At 43.5% G+C, this 20,148-nt stretch overlaps 1 protein-coding gene across 3 annotated transcripts; it reads left to right on the forward strand.

Annotated features, from left to right (window-relative positions):
* Nucleotides 1-80: 80 nt before the first annotated feature.
* On the forward strand, nt 81-19,269 carry malt1 (MALT paracaspase 1). Of its 3 annotated transcripts, none has more exons than XM_080765968.1 (17): nt 81-310; nt 2,693-2,859; nt 3,443-3,564; nt 4,710-4,857; nt 6,103-6,281; nt 6,517-6,613; nt 8,375-8,422; nt 9,353-9,376; nt 9,484-9,528; nt 10,292-10,495; nt 11,014-11,191; nt 11,282-11,353; nt 12,187-12,314; nt 13,029-13,178; nt 15,726-15,883; nt 16,434-16,559; nt 17,189-19,269. In XM_080765968.1, the coding sequence occupies exons 1-17, from the start codon at nt 159-161 to the stop codon at nt 17,708-17,710; spliced, it is 2,520 nt and encodes an 839-aa protein (XP_080622094.1). In that variant the 5' UTR covers nt 81-158; the 3' UTR covers nt 17,711-19,269. The 3 variants fall into 3 exon arrangements, with proteins under 3 accessions (XP_080622094.1, XP_080622095.1, XP_080622096.1); XM_080765970.1 differs by having other exon boundaries at nt 169-310; nt 2,698-2,859; XM_080765969.1 differs by lacking the exon at nt 8,375-8,422.
* Nucleotides 19,270-20,148: the final 879 nt, after the last annotated feature.

The following is a 20,148-nucleotide window of genomic DNA, read 5'->3' on the forward strand; positions in this document are numbered from 1 at the left end:
TATTTTTTTCACCAGCCGAAACAACTCGTGTGGGCGTGTTGTCTTTTTTTTTCTTCAGGAAGTAAATGAATCTGTTTGTAGTTGTACTTGAAGTATGGTTGTTTTCAGTACCGGTCAGTTTATCAATGATGGTCAGTGATCGATAGATTAAAGCCGAGATGACGGACTCGTGCGACCGCTCTGCGAACCTCAGCCTCCTGAAGGAGCCCGTTCTGCGTAGGCTCTGTGAAATCCTGGACCAAACTACTACCGACAAAGGATGGCGTAAACTCGGAGAGATAGTGGGCGGTGATAGACGCTTTAGAGTCAGGTAAAACTTTTTACTTAATATATGTTTAACTTTTCCAGATTCACGTAGATTTATTTTTATTTATTAGGTTTTTTTCTTCCCTTTTTTTTTAGCACGGCATGAGTCGCATGACCTCTCGTTTTGGACTTACAGTTACAGATGTGTAGGGTGCTGTATTAAGCATAGAGTGTGTATTGTGTAAGACCACAGGAGGCAGGCTTACAGGTGCCTTACAAGTTTATAATGTTTCCCTGGCCTGGATGCCTGGCATAAGTGAATGACAAATAAAGAAAAGGCAACTCAAACAACATAATAGAGAGATACAGCCTCTCTCGATCCCCATGTAATGGCACCGGTGTAACCGGACCGGGATACACCGGCCCTCACGCAACTGAACCTGGACCGGTGGACCCTTTATACTCTACAGTCTCCACCCGTGGCTAAGTAATCAACCAACCCCAATGTACAAGCAATCCACGCAAGATGTTCCCCAATATGTAATCAGCTCTTCAGGCACTGACCACACCACACTACACAGGCGTATCCCCCAACTAGAAAAAGTGCCCTTCTGGGCACAGGTCTCCACCAGGAGGATAGGACTGTGTGAGATGTTTGGCAACATGTTTAGGAGTAATATAAACTTAAATGTTTTTTAGTTTTAGTTTTTTGCAACAATTTTCTTCATTTTATTGAGGAAATGCAGAGCCTTAGATCACTCATAGCATCTCTGAGGATAGAATTCTGGATGAGCAGGACATGTGCAGCATTTTGAACGAAACGGGCCAGACTCGTCTTGATCACAGATCATGTGGACCGATTTGCGTGAGATTTGGATGAAATCTGTGCGACTAACACATAAACAATGTGTTTTGCAGAAATCGGTCTCATGGTGGCGCTATAACCGGCAGATGTGGAGGGATGCAGGTACAATGTTTTTCCATGGCCTCTAGGGAGTGCCATACATAAGTTGTATACGGATCATGCAGTTATAGCTAAAAACATGAATTGGCCTGTTATAGCGCCACCGTCCGTGAGGCTGATTTTGGGGAAAAAATTGCGGCATGTTGTCCTCGGCCTTGTGGAAATGTGCGTGTATAATTTCACGGAAATTGCACACTGTGTTTGTGATTTGTGGCATTTTTTCGAAACGGACCAATCGTGTGAGCTTTGGAAGCCAATCTTAGCCAATCAGGATGGAAGATGGGAAATGGTGCCACTCCGTGTTGATTACATGACTATGGAGATGGTGTATACCGAATTGTGTGATGTATGGATACAATGTGTACGAGTAATCTACAGAAATGTGTTTTGCCTAAATCGGCCTCATGGTGGCGCTATAACAGGCCGTTGAGGAATTTGTGGCAGAGGTTCGTCATTGGCATCCAGGGAGTGTGTGTGAAAAGTTTGGCATGGATCGGGCCAACGGTGCCGGAGATTAGCTGATAACGGACGGACGGAAGGAAGGAAGGACACACACACACGGACGGAGTATTGTTGAACATTATAAATACAATGAATGTGTATTGTTGAACACTAGACAATTAGACTGTCAGAGGCTGCTATGCCTAAAAGGCTAAAACCCTGCCTAAAACGTAAATTGTCTTTTAATTATCATGTCATTGAATTTCACCCAACTGTTTTACATCTTATATAAACCAGTGATGTGACAATAAAGTTGTTGGATGTAGTGTAATGGAGATCTCTAAAGCAGTGATTCTCAAAGGGGAGGTCCTGGGCCATCCCCACACCCCCCCCCCCCCCTAACCTCGCCTCACCAGGCTTTCCACCGCCTCCGAGGAAAGCCTGGTCTCTGTTTCAAAAGTCCGTATGATCCGAGCTGGGGCCGGATGATGTGGTTACGTCATGTTGTAGTATTGTTTTGTAGTCGCCAGACAGGATGAACAGGCGGCAACAACTTCCTTTTCCCTCTCAATAAAAGCTCTCGCTTACGAGAGCTTTTATTGCTTTTATTCAAACGGGAAGCAACAAACAGCTTCCTGTTTGTTGTAGGCAAACCATTGCCCACAACATGACGTAAGCATATCATCCGGCTCCAGCCCGGATCATATACCGAAATGAAATGGTGCCCAGGCTACCCCCCCCCCCCAGTCAAACATTTGTTAATACGGCATCACTGTTGTAACCACTTTATCCATTTATCATTTATATGTTGATAACAATGTTCAAGCTTGAGCCTGTACACCTGATATTTTTGAAAATCTTTGAAAAATATTTTATAAAAAATTGGACATTTTTGAATAATTTAGATTTTTTATTTTCAAACAGAAATGTTCACATTTTAAGATGTGGGGGCGGCAATACATATCAATTTGGTGGTCCTTGGCATAGGAGTTTGAGAACTGTAGGCCTACTCTTCTGAAGTTGTTGAATCTCTCCTCGTAGCTCAGACGACATGGAGATGTGCTCTCTGAAGGTGTTGGACATCGAGGGCAGTCCCAGCCATGCGCTGCTCCGACTCCTGGGAGAGCGGGGGTGTACCATGGGTCACCTGCTGGACTACATGCAAACCATTGGCAACTCGGAGGCGATCCAGTGCCTCAAACCGCCAGGTGAATTAGAATTGTATTGTCTACTCTACTCTGTACTGTCAACCACATTAGGAGTTTTGATTTGGCATTGATTTGTATTACAATGTTGTAGTTCTAATGCAATGCTTAATGTATGTGTATTGTCATTTTCTGAAGGGCTTCTCTTACAATAATATGCATGGATTAAAGTCCTCAGTCGCCACGACTGATTTCAGATAAATTATCATTTGGATTCCATAGAAGCCAGCATGTTTTCTATGGAAGTATGTATGTTGCACAGCCTAGTATCTACTGTCTTGAAGATAGGCTGGTAGTGTTTTCTGTTATTATTGTTCAATAAAATGGTAAATGGTGCATTCATATAGCGCCTTTATCCAAGGCGCTTTACATTCACCCATTCACACACACATTCACACACTGATGCCGGAGGAAACCATGCAAGGCACCAACCTGCACATCGGGAGCAATTAGGTGTTCAGAGTCTTGCTCAAAGACACTTCGACACTAACTCTGGGGGAGCCTCCGTGATTGATTGAATACTTCATTAGCAGGCTTGTGAACAGTACAGGTAGTTGCTAAAACGACAACACATGTGAACACACAGGTCTTCAGATCCTCGTTCAGCCCCAGTCTGTGTCTCTCATCTCTGGCCACAAGCTTCGCCTTAGCTGCTACGCTGTTGGAAAGACCCCTGTACAATATCAGTGGTTCAAGACTAAAGAGGAGGTAAGGTAAACATTAATATCATCAGTGTTAATGTATCTATTCATAAACATTTGTACACTCTCAGATATACTTCTCGTATCGTCTTGTATAGCCTTGCATTGGCTACCAATCGACTCCAGAATTAAATTTAAAAGTGTATTAATTACTTAATAATTACTTAATAATTAATTAATAATAAATCTCTTCATGGGCTGGGCCCAATTTATTTAAGTGAACTGGTGCACCCCAAGGTGAATATGAGACAACTTAGGTCTCCAGACAAAGGTCTTCTCATTATCCCCGCCACTAAGCTGCGAACCAAAGGAGATCGAGCTTACGCGTTTGTTGCACCTACGCTGCGGAATGACTTACCACTCTGCTTGAGAAACGCTGTGTCTTTTGACATCTTTAAAACCCATTTTGGGCGGGAACCCCTTTTGGTGTTAGCATTATGTTACGCTTTAGCTATTGAAAAATAGCAGATCTACAAGCTCATAGTGCGCCACAGAGTGGCGCGCTACGAGTTTGTAGGTCTGCTATTTCTTTTAAACTGTCAGGATTTAGAAGGCATTTTTAGAATCTGATCTCGGGTCAAAATGCGTTAAAGAACCACCATTCTTCTGTGCGTTAGAATCTGATCTCAGGTCAGAATGGGTTAAGAAGCTACTAAAAACTAATTTGTACCGGAAACATTTTGGTTTGCTCCAGTGATTGCTTCAACTTTTTTTAAATTTTTATCTATTTCTAGGTACTGTCTTTGCTGCTCTGTTTCTTATTTCATTGTTGGTTTATTTTTGATTGAGATGTTCTTGTTTTATTCCTTTTATTTTATTGTACAGCACCTTGTAACAACTGTTTTGAAAGGCGCTCTATAAATAAAATGACCTTACCTTACTTACCCAGTGCACATTATTCTATTCTATTAACTAGTGTCTCTAGTAGTGCATTTTGATGAGTTTGAATGGGTTGGATATATTTGTCGTCAAGTATTGAAATATGACATGAGCAGTAATATACTGCAGAAGATAATCTCAAGTTTGGGTGTTCATGTTGGGCATTTTCACATCATATCTGTCTGTTCAGCTTCACGTCAAATGTGACAACCTCTGTTTGCACTGCCATTTAATAAATAATAACAATGTAATTGGTATTTCACCTGCCCACAGGTACCCAACGGCTTCGCCCCAGACCTGATGATTAGTCCTGTCCGACTGCAGGATGCAGGCTATTACATCTGCAGGGTCAACTGTGGCGATGCTTTTGAGTTCAGCCAGTGGGCTCAGGTGGACGTCCTGGACACTGCCGCGTGTCATGGTGAGCGACGACACTCGCAGTGCATGCAACGGTGTCCTTCGCTTGACCACTTTTTTTTAATCCCACAATTTGTAACCCATTTTTCACCCCTGTGTCAATTATCTAATGTGATCCTGGGCTCTACACACCCTCCACCAACCTAGTCCCCATATATGGGGGACATGGGGAGAGCAACGGACTTGAACTCATGCTTCCTTCATGAGTGTCCAAGTTGCTCCTTTACACCTGACGGGGGGAGTTTCCCTGGTTGGACGTAGCGCGTGGAAGGAACACTTTATTCCAACCAGTTCCTTTCCCCTCCATCAGGTGCCCCCGGCTGGCCAGGGGGACGCAGTTTAGAGACCAGGATTCGCTTGACCACTTTCAAAGTTTTTTGGAAATGTCACTGTAGGCAGAAATGTTTAAAAACGTTCACACACTTTGAACAAATAGCTCATCTACAAGCTCACAACGCGTCGTAACACATTGCAAGCTTTAGATTTTCTCTTCGTAAAATTTAGTATAAAACTGGGTTGTGACTTGCGAGTTGAGGACGTAGTATATTGTGCTAATTACCTCTTTATACCTAGTAGGATGGAGTCTAGACTGTTGGTTGCTGGAGACTGAAAGGGAAGGGCAAGAATCTATTCTGTACATTTGTGAACCAGGGATATATTGAACTTTTGTGATTTGTTCAAAAGTGGGTATTCCCTCTTGGATGAGTGCTAGATGTTTGGTGAATCACTCGGGAGACCTGGGTAAGACATAAAAGTTCTAAATTGCAGCTTCAATGAGGCCGGACCACTGGACAGAGTCTATAAAAACAGCCGTTATGGGGAAAATAAACCCAGATGAGATCTTTAGTCCACATCTGGATATTGGCCTCCCAACAATAGTACTGGGAATTCCCAATAATATTAGTGCAAATTGTTTTTTGTTTTTGATCAACAAATGCATATCTTTGTTTTACAGGGGATGACAAGAACATAAGCTTCAACAACATAAAAGATCCTCTGTGTTAATTTCTCCCTCTGTAACGCCAAGAGTGTACAAATGTTAGGGTCCATTTGGTTTGAGTTCTCACGGGCATGAGACTCTATGCTGATTTTGTAGTTTGTTTTCTGTTTCAGGTTAAAACGGTATTGACAATACTGTATAATTGCTGCAGCTGTGTGGCTTACTTAGCCATATCTATTACAGTTTTTGGATTCCAGAGATGTGGGTGAAGGCATACAGCCGAACTGTTTCTTCTTCCTTGTCACCCAGGTCAGAGCTACCATTCCCTGGAAGGCAGACTGAGGGTGGTGGTCCAACCCCAGGCCCAGCTTCAGTTGCTGGGAGACACTTTACAGCTGGAGTGTGGAGCTGTAGGGAAGCCCATCCCTCGCTACCAGTGGCACAGGAACGGAGTCCCCCTCCCCAACGCCTCTAAGAGGAAACTGACGGTGAGGGGAGGACCGCCACCAATTCATGTCATTGTTCATTGTCCGGACATAATACTGTATCGTACATAGACACTAAAACTAATCCATCGCTAAAACTAAAACCAACTAAAAACTAAACACAAATCATAAAGCCAGGCCTAACAAGCTTCTAGGTCTGCTATTTTCGGGGTCCTGCGACGGAGCATAAATTAGGCTTATCTCTGGCCTGACTGGAGGGAGTGTGGCATTTCCACAGATCCCGTTTGTGATGCAGGACCACCAGGGGAGGTACCGCTGTGAGATCAGCAGTAACACTGAGAGAATGTGGAGCAGTGAAGTGGACGTTTTGATAGGTACGTTTTTTTTATGTTATGTTATGTTATGCACTGTACAGTCCTGTGTGTTAATAGGTCCTAAAAGACTGCAGGCATTCTTCCCATGTGATTAATTGATTAATTAGCTAGAAAATATAGTGTTAGTGAAAATTGCTTTACAAGCTCACTATGGGTCGAATCGCAACGCATCTTGAAGAATTTATGACATGCCCGAAATTTGGAGGCCAAATGGAAACAAATGTTCAGTTCAAAACTTACACTATGTACTAGGGCATTAACCAAAACGTGATTTTTGATAGTCGACTCGACTACCATCAAAATTGATTTATAGTCGGCGGTAAAATATGATATTTTTTTTATCCAATCAAGCATTAAAACATCGTGTTCTGAAACAGCCAGCGAGTGAAGGATTAACTGCAAAACAGCCGGTGAATGCAGGCCGAGTGGAATAGTAAGAGAGTGGCGACACACTGTGATCTCGCCACAAAGCGGGTACCTATGGGCTATAGTTCCAAACATTGGAACTATCCCATTGAGATAGAAAGAGCACTTCCGCATTCCATTGTCACAGTGGGAGTCAACGCTAGTGTCGCTACTCTCTCTTACTAGATTACGCTGAATGCCGCTCTGATTGGCCGAAATTAGCTCAGCTGTTTCAAATCAAAGTTGCAAGTCCACAATGACTCACGGATGGACGCGTTGTGAGCTTGTAGATCTGCTATTCTTTGATGCGCAAGACCTTTCTACGGAGCAGCATAGCATGTTTCGTTGTTCACAATGTTTGTTCAGTTGGAGAGCGATGCGATGTTTTTCATACAACCCTAAATGTTCAACAACAAGTTACAACCACAGTGCCTTTGTTTTTTAGAAGGAGCTATAAGCTAGGAGGAGGTTATGATTACATACTAGGTTTTCTAGCTAGCAGGCTGCCAGGCTATGAATCAGATGATGAACTACTTAACTCCATCGCGACTATTAGAACTATGATCGTGCGGAATAGCTGTTTGTTTTTAATAATGCTGCACGCGGCACGCCTGCACTTTTGTTGGATAAGCATGAAGAAACATGACATCACGGGAGAGCTACTGTAGTTTGACTGTCACCAAACTGGATAATATTGGGCAGAGTGAGGAGGAACTCCTGCTATACTTTACTGTACCGGACGACACGACGACATGTCTCCAATCTAACTTGTTGAACAAACTACAGTAATAAACTCACCAATAGTAAAAGTATTTTCACACTGTAGTTGTCCCCATTGAGCGTATGAGGCATATCGCATTATGCTTTTCCCAAAGAAAATCTGTCTTGAATGCTGCTAGTGTCACCGCCAGTCCGCCGCACACCGCACCTACACGAGTGAGGGTGACGGCAAAACCCACGTACAGTAGGCTTGTATATGATATGAAAACAATCAGCCAGGAATGGATTAGTACTGAAGTTGGCAAACTACCAACAAAACAACAGAGCTCACAGCTGCATGTCTGCTGTAGAAAAGCAAAAAAAAAAGAATAATCATTAAAAAATATAATAATAATATTAACGATTACAATTTTTTTTGATTTACAGTGTCGACTACAGTTTTGCTAGTCGACTAGTCGATTTTATGTTAATGCCCTACTATGTACTGTAACTTTTCTTTTTAGCAAAAAAAAACGTATCTTGTTCTACGCAATTTCCATCATTTCCAGTCCCAGTAAACGGCAATGTAAATGTGTTAGCTTAGCAAATCAAATCAACAAAACAAACCGGATAATTCAATTTCTTCTTGACCGTAAGGACCAAGGATATCTGTCCAGGTTTCAGGAGCAATGGAGTGCTCTGAAGGTAGAGTGGAAAAAGCTTGCCACTTGGCTCAAACTTTGAGACAACTATTGGAAATGGTTAAACTTTGCTGCATGAAAAGATTAAAGGGGTGTTAAGGCAATCGTTGCTAATAGGGTGTTTATTCAATAACGGGTGTCTCACTGTCTCTCCAGCACTGTAAAACAAAAGTCTTTGATAAATGTCAAAAGTCAGGATACCAATTTTATACAACCAGGAGAACTCATAGGATAGACTACACTAGACTCGAGGATAAACAATTAAAACTATTTACAATTTACAATTGAAAAAAGATTAAATACAAAAAAAATCGGCAGACAAAACTGGAACTCTATACAGCTGAAGCAGTTCAATTATCTCTGCAGGGTTATTTTTCCTGACTGGATTTCCAAACTGGTATCCCAAACTGAAAATGTATTGTGTCTTTTCTAAAGAGCTGGGGAGACGAGGAAACACTGTTACTGAACAAAGAAAGACTCAGCAATGATTACTGTCAGAATATAGAGCTTTAACCTTTTAAAACATGTCACTTATGCTCCGTTTAATAACTGTAATCACTTAGAATCGTCTTGGTAATTCAACACACTAAACTCTGTAGTTGCATGTGGGTCAATGTCCTTCATAATACTAACTAGAACACAGTGCTCAGATGGTGGGCTCTCCTTGTTTTGCATGAGTGATTGATTTCACTGGGTTTCAATGCCATTTAAAGAAATTGCATTCTGTCTTTCATTTTGAGTTATTTGCTGCAGATCTGAAGTGGACATCCACGGAGTTGATTTCTAACAACCTACTCACTTAAGCACTCATCCACAGATGTTATTTCTAACAGAGAAATACGTTGTAGTAGTAGTATTAGTTGTAGTACTTTGTTAGTAGTAGTAGTTGTTGTTGTACGTTACATGGAGCTGACTTCTGTTTCTGTTTCCCTAGATGACATTTATGCCTTTGGATCAAGTAAGTAGCAGTTTAATCATTGAAGGTTTTGTCATAATATTTCCTTTCCAAAGATCAAGGCATGTTGTGTTTCCATTTTGTTTCATTTTCTCTTATTGTATTCTCAGGTGGCAATGAATTCTTCATAAATAACACACCTGAACAGCTTTATGGTGAGTGCTTTGTGGGATATCTTTTGTCAGCCTGGGAGTGGATAATGTCCCGGTCAGAGTGTTGCTGACCCCTACTGGATGGTTTGGGGATGGTGTAGCTGTAGACCACTGTAGCTTCAACCTGGACTTAACCTCTTTCAACCTGCCGTCCCCAAAACAATTATAACATTCTCAAAAATGTTGAAAATAGTGGATCTATAAGCTCATAATTTGTTGCCATACAACGTGTTGTGAAGTTATAGATCAGCCATTCAAGCTACCCCTAGTTATTTGTCTCAACCTGGTCACTGTTTTTGTTCCAAGACCTATTCTGATATGTCTTTGTGCATAAATAGCTTTCTTTTAATAGAAGAGGGGCACAATCAGGTATTAGAGCTGTCACATGGGAACTGGAAGGTATCCAGTTCAATCCCCAGCTCCTCCTTGCTTTGTGTAGCAAGTAAGTAAGTATCCCTGAGTAAAAGACACTGCTGAACGCATAAAAGCTCCCCCCAAGTGCTAGCCTGGCATGGCCAGACTAGTACCACTCCAAGGGGTGGATTTCTAAAATGCCTCTGGTGATGAACCCGGCCAAATATTTGCCTTGATTGGTGCCCCACAACTTCGGGGGCAGATTCGTCCGATTTCCAGGCTACCCAAATGCCTCCTGGGGCTGGCTATAGCAAATACAGAAAAGGTTATTTTCCCACAGGGATCAACTACTACAACAAATACCACATTTCTCTCTCTCTCTCTCTCTCTCTCCCTGCATGTCCCGTGTCAGCGGCTGACAAAGTGGCACTGCTGATAGGCAATCTGTCCTACCAGAACCACCCCCAGCTCAAAGCCCCCATGGTGGACGTGTACGACCTCACCAACCTCCTGCGGCAGCTCAACTTCAAGGTCGTGTCGCTGCTGGACCTCAGCGAGTCGGAGATGAGGAACGCCGTGGATGAATTCCTGCTGCTGCTCCACAAGGGAGTGTATGGTATATATTTTGGAAGCATTTAGCAGAAACTCAAAGCAACTTACTGTACAATGAGAGAAGACATAAACACGTGGTGAGGGAGAGAGAGAGAGAGAGGGGAGGGATCGGGTATGTCATATCCCCCAATGGGTATGGACTAGTGTGATTAACCCATTTAGGCCTGACGTCGAAATAAATAAATAAGCTTCTAAATCCTGACAGTTTTATTAAAAAAATGTTTCTACTATGTCAGTTGTTCTCAAACATATTCATGTCAAGGAACCCCAAATATATTATGACATTGGCCGCTGACCCCCATCTGGAAATAATAGTTCCAGGGACCCTCTCAGTAGCAAAGATTTCAAAGATTCCAGGCACATTTTCACGATTTTCCAAAAAATAGCAGACCTACAAGCTCGTAGCGCGCCACTCGGTGGCACGCTATGAGCTTGTAGATCTGCTATTTTTTCAATAGCAAAATTATAACAATGTTTAAAACACCGCCCCAAAATGGGCTAATTGTTTTAATGTATGCCTAGGGTTGCTGTACTACGCTGGCCATGGGTATGAAAACTATGGCAACAGCTTCATGGTGCCAGTAGACGCGCCAAACCCATACCGCTCTGCCAACTGCCTGTGTGTGCAGAGCATCCTCAAGCTGATGCAGGAGAAGGAGACAGGCCTCAATGTCTTCCTCCTGGACATGTGCAGGAAGAGGTGCGTGGAAAAAACACAGCCTGGAAGGCGGCTTCACATCCTTGTATTTCTGTTATTTTGTTGTATAATGTTTCTTTGCGTTTATTTCAGGAACATTCACGATGAAACCACTCCAAACATTGTATTGAGGGTCACGGCTAACATTGTCTTCGGATACGCTACGTAAGTTTATCTTCACCATAAATGCCACATAAGCCCTAGTGAAATTTATCCGGGCATGGCCAGAATAATATCGCTACGTAGCTATTAGTCTGGTACTTCTGTGTGGAAGATTTCTTTCCAAGGGGGCGGTTACAAACAAATTCCAATGTCACAGCAAAAGGTCACCCACAACTTTGGGGTGAGCGACATGTAATTCAAACCGAGTGCCAGACCAATCTCCCCAGGGATTTATTTTTCCTGTGGCAGATTTGTCAGGTTATGCTCGATCTACAAGTTCAAAGATTAAATTATGGAACTCCTCACTATAGCTGAGATTGATTTTATTGATGCACTATCATGTTGTGATTTCTGTTAAGCTTTGTTCTTTTTAGTTGTAGTTTCTGTGTTGGTATGTGGTCATGTTTTCAGCTGGCTCAGGGGAGAGGACGACCCTGCCATGCATAGTCCACCATAGATAGGTGAATGAACTGTATCTGTCTGTGGGCAGGCATATGCTGTGCCTGTGTGTGCGTGAGTGTGTGCGGCTATATGAGTAGAGTATTAGAGGTATAGGTATTTTTATTATGTTGTAACATTTAACTCACTTACTGTTGTAATTTGAAATGTAATTTTGAAATGAAATGTACTATTTTGTAATGTAATATAATGTATTGTGTTATGTTTTAATTTATTTCTGGACTCTTGGAAGATTAGGCTAAAAGAGATCCAAATAAAAATAAAAATAAATAAAGATCAGCGTTTTTCTTTTTGCTACATTTCAACAGGTGAGAGTGGCTAAAGCATATGCAAAGCTTTGTTTTGTCATGTATATAATTCTCTCTGTCGCTACACAGTTGCCAAGACGCTGAAGCGTTCGAGCTGAGCTCCAGTGGGTTTACCAACGGCGTCTTTGTGAAGTTTTTGAAGAAACGTCTTCTGGATGATGAGAAGATCACAGTGGTGCTGGACAGAGTAGCTGAGGGTAAGATTACACTAGACTACATTATCTAACACGTGCCGGTACATACCTCCACCAACACTGTGCTATTGTTGGATTATTGGATATCACTTCCACCAAAGATATGTCATTTCCACCTCAGATATATGAGTGGTATAGTCATTTTGACCGTGACAATGCTTCAAAAGTGATTCATCTCTTCGACTACATACATATTTCCCGTCGAGTTTCATGAAAAGGTTTCCTAATTTTTATTAATTTAACCACTTAAACCCTTTATCTACAGTATATCTTGCTGCGCTTTTTTCCTTCTACACACCAAATCTCTCTCTCGACGAAAATAGCTCGGCAAATGTTCAAAAATAAAGATAAATGAAAATGTAATTGCAAGTTAAAGTTGGTGTGATATGTTATGGTTAAACAATACGATTTTGCTATAGTGCTGCTCCAACTCTGAAAATAAAATTTAAGATGGGTTGCCAATTTCATCCAATCAAGAGAGAGAGAGAGTCCCCATTTATCAATCATACAAGCTCACATCGGGCCACTTCGTGCCGTGCTGCAAGCTTGTACATCTGCTATTTCTTTTTTTTTTTTTTTTTTTAAGTGTGAGAACTACAAATTTAGAAGGCATTTGCAGATTTGGCCTCAGGTGTTGTTTGGTTAATAAAACCATGTGCACTGCAGGAGTCGTTCATCACGTTGCTTTGAATTACGTTAACCTTCTGTCGAGTCCAGATATGGGTCAGTTCGACGCTACCAAGGGGAAGCAGGCCCTGGAGATCCGCAGCAGCCTATCGGAGAGGAGAGCGCTGACCGATCCTGTTCTGCCTGGCGACAGCGCTGACATGACCTTGGCACACAGCCGCCAGTGGGCTAAAGTCCACGGTGAGATGCATGCGTGCTAACTCGCTATCTGTGTGGATGTTATTACTCCATAAACTTAAAGCATGAACCCAACTTGGCGATTACCATTCTTTTTTTAATATCTTTTTATTGGGTTTTTTTTTTTTTTTGTTCATGTCAGCATATATTTTGTTAATACACAAGTCTTAAGGCACCCCTCATTTTCCTCCCGTCCACCCACGATGCCCACCCACTCTTCCCCAATGCAGAGACAATACTGGAGAAGGGGAAAAATACAGGAAAAAAGTTAAAGTAAATTAATTAAATTAAAAAGGAGAGGGGGGAGGGCAAAGAGAAGAAAGGAGGAAAGGAAGGGGGGAGCCACCTGTGTGTGCGCGCCGCCACCGGTTTACACGACGCATGTACAATGCATAGGCCTAATGCGTTCACCATTATATAGTTCAAATATGGCTCCTCTCTGGGACTACCGTCAGGGTTTTTACATGGTCAACAAAGGGCGTCCATGTTTGCTGGAAAGTTGTCATGGAACCGTTAAGTGAGAATCTAATCTTTTCAAGCTTAAGGTAGAATAGTGCGTCCTTTATCCATCCGTTATGTGTAGGTGGGGAAACTTGTTTCCATTTCAGGAGTATAAGACGTCTGGCTTAAAGAGAGGTAAAGGACATTATTCTCTTAAGGTGTAGACTCTGTAGAGGAATGTTAGTCCCTGGGGGAATGCCAAACAAGGCCGTTAACGGGTTGGGTGGGATAGGTACACCCAATATGTCAGAATATGATTGAAATATAGCTGTCCAAAAGTCCACCAACCTAGGGCATGACCAAAACATGTGTGACAGGCTAGCAGCGGGTTGTCTGCACCGGTTACATGCATCATTAATATCTGGAAATATCTGTGCTTATCTTGCATTTGTGTAATGAACCCGATGAATGATCTTACATTGGATAAGATTATGTCTAGCACAGATTGAGGAACTGTGAACCAGTCTCAGAGCTGTCTTCCATGTCGGGTCGGGCAATTCTAGCCCCAGGTCCTGCTCCCATGCCGTCCTAAGATGGTTGAGGGTTTCTGGGTGATTACCATTCTACGGGAGTGTTTCTCAGTAGGTATGCTACTTGTAGAATGTAGAAAATGGAAAAAATATTGTATTCTTAATGATAAAAAATTGGCAGCCAATGCTAGTACAGTATAAACCGTGACTAGTACAACTGGTAAGGTCCATTCACACCAAGCACGATAACTATAACAACATCTATAAATATGTAGTTTTAAAGATCATTGCGTATATCTACAGTCCACAGCACAACTACACGACAATGATGCTGAACGATATCGTTAGGATCCTCTTCAGAGCGACTTTTATGAACAAAATCCATAGTTATTTTTAACAGATGTGGAACATATTATGAATAGTTCACACTACCTGGTAGGCTAGTTGACAATACCTCAGCTAGCCTACAACTATCTCTTCCATCCATCCATCTTCAACCTCTTATCCGTAGTCGGGTCGCGGGGGCAACAGCTCCACCAAAGTGCTCCAGACTTCCCTCTCCAGAGCAACATTAGTGACTTCCTCCTGGGGGATCCCGAGACGTTCCAAGGCCAGTTGGTCAATGTATTTCCTCCAACTGCGCCTTGGTCTGCCCTCCGGGGGTCTCCTCCCAGTGGGACGTGCGTCGAGTACCTCCCTAGGGAGACGCCCGAGAGGCATCCTAACCAGATGCCCGAACCACATAAACTGGCTCCTTTCCAGGCGAAGGAGCAGCGGTTCTACTCCGAGTCTCTCTCGTGTGACTGAACTTCTCACCCTATCTCTAAGGGAGATGCCATGCCAGCCACCCGTCGAAGAAAACTCATTTCGGCCACTTGTATTCGCGACAAACTATCTCTTGCCTTTTATAATTAATAATCGGAGTCAGATTATAGCCATTATCCATACAGAATAGACACAATAATCCATAGCCTATCGCATGTGTCTTTCACCACCACTGTCACGGCACGTAGGATGAGATCTCTCTCTGCTCCAACGCAGCTGCATATTGGAGTGGTGCAACCACTCCAAGGAACAGCAATGTCCCTGTTGTTCACCTACAGTATGTGTCCGCCTATGTATGTGACGTTAATGAGCACGAGTATGACTATTAGTACCAGTAGGGGCGCTGTTGTGCCAGAAACAGAGAGAGAGATAGTTGCCTGCTAATGAGAGAGAGAGAGAGAGAGAGAGGAGGAGGGGGGGGGGGGGGGAGAGAGAGAGAGGGGAGTTGCACTACTCAGTTCACACGGGTGTGATTTTTAAACCCATTTTGGGCGGGAACCCCTTTTGGTGTGCTATCTGCTACAATCTACAAGCTCATAGCGTGCCACCGAGTGGCGTGCTACGAGCTTGTAGGTCTGCTATCTTTGAAAAAATCGAAGAACCACTGACAGAAAACTGTGTAGGGATGTAGAAGACATTTTTAGAATCTGATCTCGGGTCAAAATGGGCTAACTGATCTCCAGTCGGAGGGATTTGGAGTGTTGCTTTTTGATTTTAACCCAGGTCTTGTTGTCTGTCTTGCCTGTTGTCCCAGAGCTCCCTGAGACCATGCGTCTGGACTTTGACTGTGGAGCTCAGATCAAGTTGGGTTTCGCAGCCGAGTTCTCCAACGTCCTGGTGATCTACACCCACATCGTGAAGAAGCCTGACGACATGTCCTTCTGCCAGGCTCACGTCACCGACTTCTCCCTGGTCAGACACCCCCCCCCCCCCTCGGGTTTACAGCAGTGTTTAATTTAACAATGAGTGCTTTAGTTTAGTGCACACTAGACGAACACTGTTTCCCAAACAGTTTGTTTCCTAAATATTTGGTTTTAATTATTATATTTTATTATTTCAAAACATTTTCTAAATATATTCCCAAAAAAAGCAACTTTTCATGAATTGATAACAAAATCCAAAGATTGTTTTCAGTAATGTCATGACAAAATTAACATTTTTAAGAATTAGTGAAAATAGCTGATCTATACGCTCACAACAAGTGAGCGTATAGATCAGCTATTTTCACTAATACAGTAGACCTTCCATGTTCACTAGTTTGGGTCCCAGGTGAATATCTAATTTCTGTTTGAGAACCCCTGCACTAGAGTACTCTGCACTGCCCCCGTAATAGAATAATAGCTCAGAAAGTTGAGCAGTTGCAGCCCTAATAATGCTCATCACTGACCAAGCACATTCCAAACACAGTGTGAATACTTGTACATTGAATTGAAGCGCTAACAGCCACCCTTCCTTTCTCCAGGACCTTGATGTGGATCCTAAAGAGATGAACAGACAGACTCCAGAGGAGACGGGCATCTACCTCCTGACCAGAAACCTGCCCCAGCACTGCCTCTACACCAGGCTGAGCTCCCTACAGAAGCTCCGGGTACAAAACATGCTATTATTATCACCTAGTGACACTATACTAATGCTGGGCTCGCACACTACAGCAAGGGTTCCCAATCTTTTCAGTCTTTGAACTCCCCCCACCCTGACAAGCATTTGGAACCGGAGGCATTACATTTAGTTTGACTCGGTTCCACAGATAAATAGTGAAAATAGCCGAACTACAAACGCCTCGCGGAGCTTGTAGATCGGCTATTTTCACAATGATTGCCTCTTTCTCACGAGAGGCGTGCGGTGGAGCGAAACGGCTACCAGGAGACAGTCGTTCAGTGACAGAGAGGACCATGTCTGCCTCTGCTGAACAGTCAAAACAACCTGTGGTGCAGAAAGCTGAGTATTGTCAACATGTGGCAAGGACATGAATGCCTACAGACCATCTACTGTCTACAGACGTATCGATTGGTCCGTTGGTCCGTTGTCACCACAGGCTTGGTTGTTTGTGATACATAGCAGATCTACAAGCTCATAGGGCAGCACTCTGTGCCGTGCTATATGAGCTTGTATATCTGTTTTTTTATTTGATCAAATGAGTATAAAATAATGGTTGATGTGGTTAAAGTGACACAGCTGCGTTCCAGGTCTTAATGGGGTTTAATGTCCTCGCCGCAGGAGGAGCTCGTCTTCACCGTGTGCCTCCAGGGTGCCTTCGCAGCCCTGGGAGACGAGACCGTGCACTGGACCAGGAGCGTCGGCATCGGCAAGCCGCTGGTCGCCCGGCTGGACCTGCACCGAGCCATGCGCTGCAACAGCTGCCTGCAGACCTGCCCGATGCCCCACAGCCCGTCCCACAGCCCCTGCCACAGCCCCGGGTCTGAACGCCACCACCATCATCATCATGATCATCATCATCATCAACAGCAGCTAGCCCATGGCCGTCTGTCCCCCCACTGCCCCGGTCCCTATCTGGAGGTTTATGAGCCGCTACATGGGGCTATGGGGGGCGGCGGGGTTCACCGCCATCGCGACAACCTCAGTGCCAGTCGGGCCTTCTCCTCCGGTGATGCGGCGGGGCCAGCGGTGGCGGCGGGCGGCTCCCCGGGCGGGCCCAGCGTCCCCATCGAGACCACAGAGGACATCAACGAGCTGCAGGCCGTGTTCATCAGCAGTCTGCAGCTTCAGCAGCGCCACTGAGAGGAGACGGAGCCGCTGCGGTGAAATGGATCCATTATAACGCTGAGAGTTAAGCTCCTTTCGGAACGGGGAGCGGGCGACGCACGCATTGTCGTCTGGATCAACGGCAGATAATCGGGGCGATTCGCTCGCCGTATGAACGGACCTTAAGACCTGTGTGCGTGCGTGCGTGCGTGCGTGCGTGCGTGCGTGCGTGCGTGCGTGCGTGCGTGCGTGCGTGCGCGCGCGCGCACAGTGAAATCCCGAGGTCACCGACATAACACTGTCTGAGTTACATAATGGATTGGCCTGAAAGTAACCCGGGATTTTCATGGACTAGAGGGGCGGATTCAAACTAGCACTGGAAACCGACGCCGGCTCCCCATTGGTTCACCAGCCAATGTGCCCTCCTCCCCTCCACTCCCCATTGGTTCACCAACCAATGTGCCCTCCTCCCCCCCACTCCCCATTGGTTCACCAACCAATGTGCCCTCCTCCCCTCCACTCCCCGGGATACACGGTTCACTCCCACCTCCTATAGGCCACATTTCCTGGTTACTTTGCCCAGGCTTTTTGTTTAATTTTTTTAACCGATCGCTGAGGCTACATATGGATACATTTGGTTCAAATTCTGGTTCTCAAACATTTCATAGGGACCCCCCCCATAAGAGAAGACTTCTCAGAGAGTATTTTACTCAAATGTTACATTTTTAATATTCAGACAGAGTGAACACTGAGGATTTATTTTCTTTACTGTGTAGGAAAACAGTAAGACGCGCAAACGCAGGAAGCGAACGCAGCTGAGACCCATGCAGATCATGTCTGTCTGTCTGTCTGTCACTGCGTTCGCAATCACTGCGTTCGCAATAAGTTCTAAGGGGTGGGATTTTCTTGTATTATATATATTATTATTATCATTTTTAAGATGTATATTAGAGAGAGAGATTTTAAGATGTATATTGTTGATAGAGATAATTATAGATTCTACTCACTTTAGAATAAAATTGCTATTATGGCCACATGGGGGAGCTGTAATCAAAGACTTACTGTTACTAGGGTAATCAACGAAAGGATTAAAGAAGCAGGCAGTTACAAAATTCAGTTTCATTCTGTACTTTTACACAGGTTTGATCGAAAAGTATTTTTTTAATGAGCACATAGTCATAGTTAATTCTGTGTTGTCGATTAACTGGATGACACTAGTTATTACTAGACCACCTCCCTGTGCCCATTTAGACCTGAGGCTGATTAAAAATGTTTTAATGTCAGTGGTGCTCAACTTTGTCATGTCAAGGACCGCCGACCCCCATCTGAAAATACCCCCCCCCCACAGAAGCAAAAAATATATATTCAAACATTTGCGACACATTTTCACAAATTTTCAAAAATAGCAGATATCCAAAGCATAACATAAGGGGTTCCCGAACTTCCCGTCCTGGGTTAGCAATACACTGAATCTTCACCCAAAAGATCTAGAGACGAATGCCCCTGTTGTTTTTCTTCTTTGTAATTATTTGTTTGGTCCAAGATATTGTGTTTGTTGTCCTGATTGTCTTTAAATAAATACTTTATGGGGAAAATGCATTGAGATTAATTTCCTGGACCTGGCGTCGTCATGGAAGGGGGCGGGACTGCGACACACTATAGTGTTGGCTAGATCTCACTCTCGCAGTAACTAATATACAAATGGGTTGTTTAACACTTTGCGGAGCAACAGGTTCACAAACACAGCAGAAATATCTCTCTATTCAAATTACTGCTCAGGCGTATTCTCTTGTCTAAATACATTATATCACAGGATAATTAGTAGCCTATATTAAATGTTGAGGTATAGGACAGTAGTGAGAATGATAGCAATGATGGCAGTGATGGTGGTATCGGTAGTAATAGTTGTAGTAATTGTTTCTTTTTTTAAAACATGTTTATTGATTTTTCATTACGACATAGTATTCTTAAAAAAAATTCACATATATTTTTTCATTCACCCAAATGGCAGCACATACACTAATCTTCAAAGAAACATGTCCATGAATACAAAACAAACTAAAATAGAAAAACTAGAAAATGTGCCCTTCTCGGCACAGGTCTCCACCAGGAGGATAGGAGTGTGTGTGCTGTTTGGCAAAATGTTTAGGAGTAATATAAACATGTTTTTTTGTTTGTTTGTTAACTTTCTTTTTCTTCATTTTGTTGAGGAAATGCAGAGCCAGATCATTCATAGCATCTCTGAGGATAGAATTCTGGATGAGCAGGACATCCTGAAAACTTTGGAAGGCAATGTTAGCTAATCGGTGTAGAATCTGAGAAATCCAACAGGCTCTTCTTGATCACATGACTACAGAGATCATGTGTGCCGATTTTCGTGAGATTTGGATGAAGTAACAGAAACAATGTGTTTTGCAGAAATCGGCCTCATGGTGGCGCTATAAGCGGCAGATGTGGAGGGATGCAGGGAAAAA

Source organism: Protomyctophum bolini (genome assembly GCF_963924005.1).
Source record: "Protomyctophum bolini genome assembly, chromosome: 6".
NCBI classification, from domain to species: domain Eukaryota; kingdom Metazoa; phylum Chordata; class Actinopteri; order Myctophiformes; family Myctophidae; genus Protomyctophum; species Protomyctophum bolini.

Bases quoted from the DNA above. Each gene is read 5' to 3' on its own strand.
- malt1 (XM_080765968.1), top strand. From the start codon at position 159: ATGACGGACTCGTGCGACCGCTCTGCGAACCTCAGCCTCCTGAAGGAG. The intron at 11,354-12,186 runs GTAAGTTTATCT...GTCGCTACACAG, and splicing joins ATTGTCTTCGGATACGCTAC to TTGCCAAGACGCTGAAGCGT. The intron at 13,179-15,725 runs GTGAGATGCATG...CTGTTGTCCCAG, and splicing joins CCAGTGGGCTAAAGTCCACG to AGCTCCCTGAGACCATGCGT.